Genomic DNA, 12,973 nt, shown 5'->3' with positions numbered 1-12,973 from the left:
CCCATGACCTCTAGCTCTATGATTTGATGCTCCAACCAGCTGAGCCACACCAACCAGGGCCCACTTAACATTTTTTAGAGATTACATGTGCTTTTTTTTTCCCCCTGGAGTACTCTTAAAATCTTTAGGAGTACTTAAATATTTTAAGAGTAAAAATATAAAATGTTATCAATGAAAGTTGTCCTTCTAAAGCAGGCTACTTTTTCAAGTCTTTTATTTGGTTTATAAAATTCACATTTTATTTTAAAACATTACAGGGTAGGGGAATTACAATCACTATTCCTTGGCACCATGACAGCATTATTGTGGTAGTACTAGCTAAGTGAGGGAATGCTGTGTGAAGTTTATTAAGATAGTTTCACAACCACAAAATACAAATTCAAAGTTTGTAACATAAATTCAAAATTAGTTACAAATGGTATTTATAAAAGAGCCAAAGTAAATGGAGCAAGTTGTATTGCTGTCATAAACAGCGATTGATTTTTTTGCCTACAAAAATCCAAAATCAATGGTGATACACGAATTTTAAATAGCAAAGAATTTAAGGGAGTGGGTGCTAAAAATCATGGTTAAATAGCTTTGGAATTTAAGCAGGAATCACATTTTAAATTTTGCTCTAAGCACAGTAGTAATAAAAAACATCTGGTATTTGAAAATTTTCCTTTTTTCCTTCATCTCATTTTCAGCAATCATAAAAATGTTCATCCCATCAATACAAAACAGTTTTCAAGAATATAATTTTATCTCTTGACATTTCTATTAGCATTCAAGAAGACCTCAAACTGGATTATGAAGAGAAAATCTTCAAGTAAAATACTAATTTCATACTCTGGCAATTTAGAAAAATAATTAAGCTTAATGAAAGTATGTACTCTTGAGGAAAGGATCCTGCAGGATAACCCCCATCCTAGGGGGTAGGGGGGTGTCCACGATTAGGTTCACTAAATACAATGTTTTCAGGAATAATACAAAGTTATCCTAATATGACATTGTTTGGAAGGTACACAGGCATAAAGTGCATGGCTGGTATTTTAAACGGGTTTTTTAAAATGTAGTTTCCTTAGTAGTGATGTCATTCAAGTGACTATACAAAGGTAACTTTTTACAGATTAAATTCTTGGTATGCTATAAGTAATGTAACAAGGTTAGTGTTTATTCAGTCTCATGCTTGAAATGGCAGGGCTGACCATATTTTCACCAACTGACCCTAGCTTAGAGGTGCTTAGTTTATGGTGAATGTTTTACTCCATACTGCAGTAGTGGACCACTGCAATGTAATGCTTAAGTTTCCAGATCTGCAAGTAGCAACTTAAGGTGAAGTAAAAGGATGATGGCTTAACCTTTCAAAAGGAAAAGGTTGAGGCAAAATAACCTCTTTAACCCACTGTATCTGAAAGGTATCAGCAACACTGATTTTAGAGAGGAAGAAAGCCAAAAGAAATTGTATAGGATAAAATATTGGCCTTTTCTAATGCAAAGTGGACAAAAGAAGGGAGGGGGGAAGGGCCAAATAAATATAGATATCTTACTAAGCTAATGGAAAATCTGTTGGGATATTAACACTTGAAAAAGTTCTACACATTTCCCATCTTTCTCTGAGACCCATGAAACTTTAAAGTGCATTAATAAAGCTTACAGGCACCATCAAATATAAACTCGACCATCTGGAGCCCTATTTTTAAGAAGGCCTTTATAAAGTAAGGCAGATAAGTGTTAGCTATGCTATCTGGCCTTTCAGTGTCATTGACAGTTACATTATATGAGTTTGGAATTAGGTTAAAGTTCTTTTAAAACATGTCCTGTTGAAAATTCTTTTTGAATAATAGTAGAAAGGAAATACTAAATTATACAACTTAATTCCCATGAATTGAAATGTGAAACACAATTGGTACCAGTACTGTCTGAAAGTCACTTCAGAGGGGCTATCTGAATATGTGCACATGTTCATACATAACGTTCACCACAGGTACTTGCATACACGGAAGACTTAGTTCTGGAGTCATGGCAAATTAGATGAGCATCTCTGAATCAGCAGTGCGTGACAGGAATCGCAAACCCGTACTGGCTTTGGTGAAGAAGGCAAAGGCAGTTCGTTGTCAGAGCAAGCATTACAGAAAATTTCTCCACAGTTTCTACAGTGGTGCTATTTGTTGGAGAAAAAACAAAATCAGAGAAAAAACTATGAGTAACATTAAAAGCCATATTTGCACCAAAACTTTTGAACTCCCTTTACCTTTCTCTTAGAGAGTGAGAATTCCTTTTCACAAAGTTTACAATGTGTTGCTTCTTTGTCTTTCAACCACACCAGTCCCTAGTAGGAGGAAAAATAACTATTAATGCTCAAATTAATTACATTAAAAATATTTTTCCACCAAAAACACTTTACAGCAATGTATACAGATGAAGAATCAAAAATGAGTCCTTTAGCCCTAGCTCATGTGGCTCAGCACATTGAGTGCCAGCCAAAAGGTTGCCAGTTCAATTTTCAGTCGGGGCACATGCCTGGGTTGTGGGCCAGGTCCCCATAGGGGGTGTGTGAGAGGCAACTACACTGATGTTTCTCCCTCTTTCCCTTCCTCTCTAAAAAAATAAAATTTAAAAGAAAAGTCCTTTTTCTGTGAGGGAATACTGAAATAGTTGTAGATTAATGTGTAAACTTTGCTTCAAAATAACCGGTGAGGGAGAAGCGGTATGGGCTGAACATAAAACAAGATTGGCCATATATTGGTAAATACTAAAACTAGGTAATGGTTGGTTTTACTCTCTACTATTACAAATGTTCAAGTATTTTCATGATAAAGTGTTTTTTAAAAATAAAAATCTACTGATGGTAGTTTTTGTTAAGAACCTTAAAGATTATCTAGTCCAACACTTAAGGATAAATTTTCACTGTAGAATGCATTTAAGTTGGGCATTACATATACTTTATACACAGTAATTCCATAAAACTTGAAGAATTTGGAAATCAGATGTTTGGTTAAGACCACATTAAATTTAGTTTTATGTGGCCATTAATTTCTCTCAAGTTCTTTAGTTCACATATTTAGTAGCTATTGTGTAAACTTTAGTAGCAGTCTTAAACAAGTGGGAGTTAACTTCGTATCAGATTTCTAATTTGACCCATTCTTAACCAACCGAGATCTTGGGCAGAAAGAGCCCCCCCCCCGCCCCCAGTAAAGCAACTTTGATTATATGGTGCCAGTTTTATAATGAAAAGACCCAGGAGAAAGGACGAGTCCTCCATGCTTCTGATTAATCCTATCACATGTTCCTTTTAAAAACAGCCTGTCCCTGGCTGTTCAGGGCTCAGTGGATTGAGTGCCTGCCTGCTAACTGAAGGGTTTCCAGGTCAGTTCAATTCCGAATCAGGGCACATGCCTGGGGTGCAGGCCAGGTCCCCAGTTAGGGGTGAATGAGAGGCAAATGTTTGATCTATCTCTCACATGTGGATGTTTCCCTCTTCTTGCCTTCCCCTCTTTCTAAAAGTGATAAAGAAAATCTAAAAAATAGTAACTTAAACACACCCAGCCTAAACCATACTGCTGCTGCTTTCTAAAGAACAAGTGAATCCAGCTCGGGAGGTAGATGTGCCATCTATAAAATACCTCTGAGGGAGAGGGGCCTTTATCACCTGACTAGAGAAAAATTCTCCAAGTAAATTTCTTAAAAGACTTCAGACAACTGATTGAAGAAAGAGGAAAATGAAAAAGGACTAAGCGTTTACAGATAAAAATCACAAGGTTAATTCCAGGTACTTACTTGTTTTACGGTCTTAATAACTAACACCTATTGTAGCAGAAGTAAGACAACTTGTGTTGGGTTAATGCACTTGAGGCAGTCTAAGGCTCCTTAAAACAGGATTGTAAGTAGTGAAGGGTTAAAAAAATCTAGACAGCTCAGACAAACACCACCAGCAAAGAATCAAATGACTTGAATCACAGAAATTTTTATTTAAAGCAAGATACAAGACCTTAAAAGATAACCAAATATAACTTGAACAGCATAAAAAGAGAAGTGACTTGCCAAATGCCCCCAAGCCACCTAGTGGAAGCAGCACAGGAACCTGATGTGAAGCAGATTTCCAAGCAGCAGCATCAGTTTCAGACATAACCGTTCTGACTTCAGGCCTGGGCCTTCCACACTTACTTCAATTTGACTGAATTTACCCTGCTTGTCTGCCAAGGAGAAAAGCTGTAGGGTAAGCCTAGTGTGTCAGCTGAAAGGGACCTCAGAGGTCGTTACCCACAGCTCTTATTTATCAGATAAGCCACAGGAGTATCAAATTCACTTTCACCAGGGGCCACATCAGCCTCCAGATTGCTGTCAAAGGGCTGACTGTAACTTTAGGACTGTACAAATGTAATTACTCCTGAACAGTTAAGCAAGAGCTCAGAGCTGCCACCGGGTAGAAACAAGCTGCCAGGCCAAATAAAACAAGGTGGAGGGCAGGATTTGGCCCTCGGGCCTTGAGTTTGCAACCTGTGAGATAAGATGAAGTCCAGAGAACTGTAGCTGTTTTCTCAAGGAAGCACAGCTGTTTCAAGCCTAGAGCAAACTATTGCTCTGAAAACAAAGGGCTATGCCCAATTCCAGAATGTCAGTTACCCAACTAAAACTCGGAACCCCTCCACCACCAGACAGGATATCAGAGGATCCTTTTCTGGAGAACTTCAACTGCCCCAGAGAAAAGTCCTGCTGATACTACCATTTATTTGGAAAGGGTACCAACTAGCAACTAGAAATCTGTTAACTAGCAACAGATTTCTCTATGCTGAAGCCTTTCCGTCTATAACAACCCACCCCAGTCCACCCCACCATCACGTACAGGGCAACCAATATTTTTTGTGTTACTAAAATTGGGGGATTATCCAATATTTGAGGAATGACCTCGGCAAGAGCTAGCTCAAAGAAATAAATTCAGAAGAAATAAAGAGTGACAGTAGCAAAAGAAAACTTCATAAAGAAACAATATCCTGAGAGATAAAGTCAGATGCTATTTTTAAAAGGAAAAGTGAGCAAATAGGGGCCTGCTGAATATTAAAAATATGGTAGCAGAAATTAAAAATCTCAATTCAGGTTGCATAAGCCTTTACATTTAACTTACAGTTTACAGGCAATAAGGGCACAGAAGAACAAGTTTAAGACTGCTCCAAACAAGTAATCATAAAACCCATCATGGGGTAAACTGTAGGACAGCTGTCCCAGACCCAACAGCTGGCCAAAAAAGAAGAGCACGTCACACATAAATCTATTTTCATAAGTGTAAAAATATGGAAATCTAGGTAATATCTTGTTAAAGAGAGATATGAATGATGAAATTAAAGGAAAACATTATTAGTACAAAATACAAGATTATTACTATAGGGAGAAGATTGCAAATGGAGCACATGTGTTCTATTTTACAAACTAAAACAGAGTATGCCGGTATTTTTTTTTCGGATTTTATTTATTTATTTTTAGAGAGAGGGAGAGAAATGTCAATGTGTGGTTGCCTCTCACACGCCCCCTCGTGGGGACCTGGTCCGCAACCCAGGTGTGTGCACTGACTGGGAATCAAACCAATGACCCTTTGCTTTGCAGGTCGTCACTCAATCCACTGAGCCACACCAGCAGGCAAGTACTTTAAAGCTGTACTATATGGTATCTTTAACAGTGAAAAAAATTCACAGTTTAAATACTGATTGATAGGCAAACATCACTATCGATCTCTTTAAAAGTGAGAGCAGCCCTGGCTGGTGTGGCTCTACCACGTGAGTACAGTACAGGGCATTCTAAGAATGTCAGCAAAGGGAAATGTCTGGACAGGGGTGAACAGACAAGATGGGAGCAGAGGAAAGCAGAGAACTCCAAGGAGGAGGATTCAAAGGAAAAAACAACCAGTTAGAGGATTCATTTACCACATGCAAAACTCTCATCAAGAAGCATTTTATAGAGATAGTAAGAAAACACTGATGTCCAAATACAACTAAATTTAAAAAATAAGAAGCAATTAACTCCAGAGGAAATAAAAGTAGTTAAAGAAAGAAAATATAATTACAGTATACTACTTGGCCCAGCAAAAAAACAATACTTAAACAGTCATAATAAAGAATATACATTAAGTGAATTCCACAAAAACTTTTGAAAGCAAAACTCCTCATCTAGCACATTAACCAGGCAATAGATAGGTCTAAAGTAGTCTTAACTAAATTAAGAGCAAACAATACGTACTACATATTATTTACAAAGAGGGGGATAAATATCCAAAGAAGAAAAGAATGGCTCCCTTCAGGTGGTGGCCACTAGGGTGAACAAGGGACAAGAAGATGAACGAGAGACTGCTACCATTATTTGTTTCTAGCACTATTTGACTTTTTAAGTTATTCTCCTGTAACACTTTTATAAAAAAACAAAATGGGGCCCTGGTTGGTGTGGCTCAGTGGTTTGAGTGTCGGCCTGCAAACTGAAAGGTCACTGGTTCGATTCCCAGTCAGGGCACATGCCTGGGTTGAGGGCCAGGTCCCCAGGTGGGGGCCCACAAGAGGCAACCACACATTGATGTTTCTCTCCCTCTTACTCCTTCCCTTCCCCTCTCTCTAAAAATAAGTATCTTTTTTTTAACGGATAGCTTGTGCAAGAAGAAGCCATCTGTTATTGAAGTACTCATAGAGACTATTTTCTCCTATTTATAGAAGGGATCCTTGCATCAACACATTCAGAACCATATACTGATAAATTGTACCAATTACTTTCACATATTTTAACCTACCCAATATTCAAAGCAACCCTATGCAAAATCATAAGCCCATTTCAGAAGAGGAAACACTTAATGAATATATGTGACTTAATGAAGGTCAAAAACTAATAAGTAATAGACTAGCATAGGAACTCAAGGATTCTCCAATTCAAAGGCAATTTCATTCATCATGCCACACTTTATAGGAAAGTGGACAAAGTGAAGTGGACCCACAACACCCAGGCTCCTCATTCAGTGGTTTTGCCTCTAATAAATCCTGGGATTCAATACTAACACTTTAGTTGTATACAGGGCTTTACCTTCTATTGAGGACTTTCACATATATCTATACTTTCCTACTTGAGGAAAATACTTTCTACTCACCTGCAGTGCTTTGTTGGCTTCTTTTATATCTTCTATTTTAAGTTTTGACCTAAAAAAATTACAAATAGGTCCAAATTTCAGCACATATATATAAATATAGAACATCTAGTGATTCATTAGGAAGGTATTGCTTTTATACAGTATATAAAATATTAAAATTGCTTTTTAAAGAATACTGGTATTTTCATGTGGTCATGATGATATGAATAATAGCTATTGTTTACTGGCTTATGGTATGCCAGACATTATGCTATAACCTTTGCATGCATGATCTCATTTAATCTTCAAAAAACCTATTTTTTAAGATGAAGACGGTGCATTCTCATGAGGTTTAGTCACTTGTAACAGGTCACAAGGTGGCAGCTGGGGAAGCCAGGATTCAAATCCTGGTCTAGTGTGACCCCGAAGGCGACATTCTACCATCATGCACATTATTTGTCTAGCAGATACAAAAAGAGTGGAAAAATTGAGGAATATATAGTAGTAACACTTTTTCTTTATTAAACTTCCTGGGGTGACATTGTGTCATATAGGTTTCAAGTGTACATTTCTATGACACACAATCTGTGTTGCACTGTGTGCCCCCACCCAAAGTCAAACCATTTTCCATCACCATTTAGCTCTTTCTACCCTTTACTCCCCCTACCCCTTTCTCTCTGGTGACTATAAAACTATTGTCTGTGTAAGTTTTGGTTTTATGCAATACTTTTTCTTCTGAAAATAAGTGTTAACGAACATGTAGATTATAAATAGCAATATTTAATTACCTGTGATCCCACTTCTCAGAGAGACAATTTCTGTATGTTGATGAGTATGCATGTATTTTAAATGGAATCATTACTGACAGTTTTCCATAACAAGCTCTTTTCACTTAACAATATAACCTGAAAGGCTCAGAGCTACTGACTTCTTATTAAGTATCTTCCACATCATTATATTAAATGATTACAAGTGTACCATAAAAAAGAATATAAAGTAATTTATATAATTATCTACTGCTGAACTTTCAACTTGTTTCAATTTTTTTGCCACAAGGAGGATTAGTATTTCAGCAGATAAACTGGTACAGTCTGGAACCTCACTGATGTGGCTCAGGGTGTTGGGCATCATTCCACAAAGCAAAAGGCTGCAGGTTCAATTCCTGGTCAGGACACGTGCCTGGGGTTTAGGTTTGGTCCCAGTGGTTGCAGTCAGGATGCTTACAAGAGGCAACCAATCGAGGTTTGTCTCTCACATTGATGTTTCTCTTTCTCCCTCCCTTCCTCTCTCTCTAAAAACAAATAAATAAGATCTGAAAGAAAAAAACAACTGGTACCATCTGGGAAAACTCATAGGGCCATTGGTCCTTCCTCCAGCCATCATAAAATTATTGTCACTGCAGAAAAGAACTCAAATTGACAAAAGTAAAATATGTTCTGACTCCCAATGGGCACTACTCATGTCTTAGGGACTACAGGTCTCAGAAGCAGAGAAAGAAAACTAATAAAGCTGCACCATAAAAATCAAACATCAGCCCTGGACAGGTAGCTCACTTGGTTCAAGTACCCTCCTGTTACACCAGTTTTGTGGGTCCCAGAAAAGGGCACACACAAGAATCAACCAACGAGCCCTGACTGGTGTGGCTCAGTGTGTTGGGTGTCACCCCACAAAGTGAGGGGTGGCTGATTCGATTCCCAGTCAGGGCACATCTGGGTTGCAGGCCAGGTCCCCAGGTGGGGAGTGAGAGAGGCAGCCTAACAATGTTTCTCTCTCACATAGATGTTTCTCTTCCTCTCTCCTTTCCCCCTCTCTAAAACTAAATAAATAAAAAAAATTTTAAAGATCAAGTAATGGGTCTATTAATAAGTGGAACAACAAATTGATCTTTCTCTTCCCCCTCCCTCTCCTCTCAAATCAATAAATTTAAAAAATGTTTAAAAAAGAATTCGCCCTGGCTTGTGTGGCTCAGAGGATTGAGCGCCAGCCTGGGAACCAAAGGGTCACCGGTTCCATTCTCAGTCAGAGCACATGCCTGGGTTGCAGGCCAGGTTCCCAGTTGCATGGGAGAGGCAACCACACATTGATGTTTCTCTCCCTCTCTTTCCCTCCCTTCTCCTCTCTAAAAATAAATAAATAAATCTTTAAAAACAAAAAAGAATTCAAACATTAGCAAGGAAAGATTATATATATTAAGATATAATATATATATTATATAATATATATAATCTTATATATATATATATCATAAATGAAGTAAAACGACAAATGACAAACTAGAGTAAAAAGATGTGCACTGTACAACAACTAATTTACAAAGGTCCCATTAGAAAAAGATGAGCAATTCAACCAAAAAAATGTACAAGTGGTTTTCAGGAAATAAACTGAAAGTACAAATAGAACACAAACAGAGCCCTGGCTGGTATAGCTCAGTGGATTGAGCATGGGCTGCAAACCAAAGGGTTGCTGTTTGGATTCCTGGTCAGGGCACATGCCTGGGTTGCAGGCCAGGTTCCCAGCGGGGGCCATGTAAGAGGCAACCACACACTGATGTTTCTCTACCTCTCTTTCTCCTTCCCTTTCCCTTCTCTAAAAATAAATAAATAAAATCTTTTTAAGAAACTATTAAAAAAAAAAAAAGAACACAAACAGAGATGTCAACCCTGCTCGTAGTTAAAGAAATACAAATCAAACAGTATTTTCAATTATCATAATGCCAAAAACAGACACTCCTACTTCTGGAGGGGGTCTAACATTGGAGGTGGAGGGTAAATTGGCACTATCAAAATTTTTTTTAATTTTTTAAAATATTTTTTATTTATTTATCTTTAGAGGGGAAAGGAAGAGAGGAAGAGAAATATCAATGTATGATTGCCTTTCATGCATCCCTTGCCCGGAATTGGCCTGCAATCCAGGCATGTGCCCTGAGTGGGAATTGAACCACGGTCATTTGGTTCCCAGGCTTGCGCTCAATCCACTGAGCTACACCAGCCAGGGCTCAAAATTTTTTAAAGCACATTCTGTGTGGCCTAGCAATCACCTCTTGGAACTTACTTTTTAGATATACTCATTAAAGTATATCTAGAGATATCAACATATATTTACAGGAATGTTCACAGCAGTAATGGTTATTTTAAATATTATAAAGTTTTAAAAAATTTTAGAAACAGTTTAATGATATCATGTTCATCCTAAGGAATATCTTTATGTACTCATACGGAAAAACCTCTAACGCATATTCTAAAGTAAAAAACCCCACAAACTTCAGAAAAACATGCATACGGTGGAGGTACATAGGAATTAGGTATGTAGTCGGTTTATAAGGGAAAAATTTAGTAGTCACAATAGCCCTTGAGAATTCCTTAAGTAGCCCATGAGGTTCGGTACAGATTGTTAGGTATACCTGATCTTGAGCAGTTATTCTCATGCAAAGTAAAATTTGAGAAACAATGAACCAGGCTAAAGATAAAAAAACAGAAGTCTGAATTCAGCTACCTGGACAGCCAAAAGATCACGCTTTTAATACAACTATAAAATCTCTAGTATTGAATGAGAGATGAGCAAAAAGTAATTCCTTCTTTTACTATTCTAATCTGTTTTAATATTAAACCTTTATGATCTTAATAAATGTAAACATATTTTTTGTTCTAACTACTGAGCCCCTAGCAGTCAGAATAGTGTCTGGCCCAAAGCAGAAGCTCAACAAGTAGACTGAACAAATGGGAAATGAGGTAATAAGCACTTAGCGTAGGGTCTGGCTCAAAGGGGTCAGTAAATGGATGCCAAAACAAAACTGAAATATTGCTTATCTGAATCACAATGCAATTGTTCTTTGAATTTGTAATCATGAACACTGTTATCTTTTTGAAGGCTGATGTTTCCTTTTGTCGTTTTAGTAAACTACTCTTTCCTTTGCCCTTGGAAACTGGTCTCAAGACTTCTTCATGGAATCAATCCCATCTATAGCAAAATACAGACTATGGAACAAGGAGGAATATGAGAGGCAGAACACCATTTCTTTCTTGTCTTTATAGGGACCCAACACTTCATTGCAACAGAACCAAACACAGACACTTTATGAAGCTCAGCCCCTACTCCAGATGGGATGAAACACCCTTCATTTCTCACAATGTTCGGTCCTTCTCAAAACACTCTGAGAAAGCTAGCTTCTGTTGCTCTGAGAAAAATATATTAACTCCTGAATACTATTATTAAAAGAAATCAAGAGACTTAGCTTTCATCTCTTAAGAAAACATTCAGAACTAAGAATACAATTAAATTTTTTAATAAAATCTCTCCAACCTATAGTCTTATTTGTTAGTCTTTAAAATTTGTTTTTATTTTTTATTGTATTTTTTCCATTAACATTTATCCACCTTATACTCCCTCCCTCCTGCAATCACCCACTGCTGTCCATGTCCATGAGTCCTTTTTCCTTTTTGCTCAATCCCTCCACCCACTAACCATTATCGACCCCACCCCCACCCACATGTCATCCTGCTCTCTATGAGTCTGCTTTTGTTTTTAATAGTTCATATCTTTCTTTTCTATATTTAAATTTTTCTGCCTGTTTGGTTTGGCACACTTTATAAAAGTCATGACTACTTAGCTGAAGGAAAAAAGAGAAATTACTCGCTAAGTTTGTTGCCAAGTTCTTGAAGAGCCTGCTCCTGTTCATGATACATTTTTTTCAATTGCTGATTTTCATCCTGGAGGTCAAGGAACTCCTTCAAAACAATAAAAAGCAGACAATGTAATGCGTAAGAAAGAAATGAGAAACTCCACATTGTATATACATACCATTAATTAGAAGCACAAATCCTTTAGTTTTTTACAAAAAAAAAGATTTTTATGTCCAAAGCTCTTTCATAGCTGCTCTGTCAATTATCAACTACTTTCCACTCATTATTTACTCTCTTCTCTGATATTTTTAAAGATGACTAGTATGTTATTTCCTTGTTGTAAAGGCAAATTATAATTCGATTCTTTTTAAATAACTTTTATAAAAATGTAATTTTAATTTTAAAAGTTTTACCACCATTTACTTTTTTAAGACTACTGATTTGTTGGGTCTCATTTCTAAGATGAGATAAAGCATCTTTCTCCTTCTGCAGATCTTCCTGCAAAGTCTGCCTCCACTCTTTCTCGATCTTCAAATCAGTTTCCAGCTGCACCCTTGAATGACAAACAATGAACAGAAGCTCAGTACTATGGTTTACATGAGAGTTTTATATATTCTTTAAAAAGAGCATCTTTTTGGTTGATAACTTTTGCCTTTATAATTCATTTCTTCAGATATTTTCTTGCATAAATATTTTTTTGGTAAATCCAGCAGCACAGACTTTTCTGATCCCAAAGTATCAGCACTACAGTTAGCTCAGAACTGTCAGCTCAAAATTCTAAGGATATCCTGAAAATATCCTTCAAAAATGAAAGTGAAATCAAGATGTTTTCAGATGAACAAAAGAAACCAAAAAACAAGAGAATTTGTTATCAACACACCTACCCTCAAAGAAAGGCTAAACGTTTTTCAGACACAAATAAGAAAACTTGGAACATCAGAAATGAAGAAAGAACAATAAAAAGGAAAGTTTTCTAAATTATGTTTTAAGGTTGAGGCACAAACTATAACATTATCTGATATTCTTATATAGAGAAAATATTTAAGCAAATTATATTATAAAGGGGAGAGGAAATAAAATGGGAGTAAGGCTTCCACACTTTACTAAAGGCAATAAAATGTTGATACCAGTAGACTGTGAAAAGGTGCAAATATATAATGTCTACAGAAACCACTAAAACATTACATAGAGAAATACACTCAAAAACACTACAGATAATCAAAAAGGAATTCTAAATAATGTTCAAGTAACCCATGGGAAGGCAGAAAAAGTGAAA

The 12,973-nt window shown here is 36.9% G+C and overlaps 1 protein-coding gene across 4 annotated transcripts in view; it reads right to left on the bottom strand.

The window, feature by feature from the left end:
- Positions 1 to 197: 197 nt before the first annotated feature.
- Positions 198 to 12,973, bottom strand: part of RUFY2 (RUN and FYVE domain containing 2) — a 42,206-nt gene continuing 29,430 nt past the window's right edge. For all 4 annotated transcript variants that reach the window (XM_037029146.1, XM_037029145.1, XM_037029147.1 and 1 more), the window contains 5 exons: positions 12,121 to 12,250; positions 11,708 to 11,802; positions 7,100 to 7,148; positions 2,234 to 2,311; positions 198 to 2,143 (listed from right to left, as the gene is read on the bottom strand). In XM_037029146.1, coding sequence (XP_036885041.1) covers positions 2,000 to 2,143; positions 2,234 to 2,311; positions 7,100 to 7,148; positions 11,708 to 11,802; positions 12,121 to 12,250 — 496 coding nt within the window. In that variant the 3' untranslated portion in view covers positions 198 to 1,999. The remainder of the gene's footprint in view (positions 2,144 to 2,233; positions 2,312 to 7,099; positions 7,149 to 11,707; positions 11,803 to 12,120; positions 12,251 to 12,973) is intronic.

This window comes from Sturnira hondurensis, unplaced genomic scaffold (genome assembly GCF_014824575.4).
Source record: "Sturnira hondurensis isolate 20B ecotype Veracruz unplaced genomic scaffold, ASM1482457v3 Scaffold0020237, whole genome shotgun sequence".
Classification (NCBI taxonomy): Eukaryota; Metazoa; Chordata; class Mammalia; order Chiroptera; family Phyllostomidae; genus Sturnira; species Sturnira hondurensis.
This window is presented reverse-complemented; position numbering and strand designations above follow the sequence as displayed.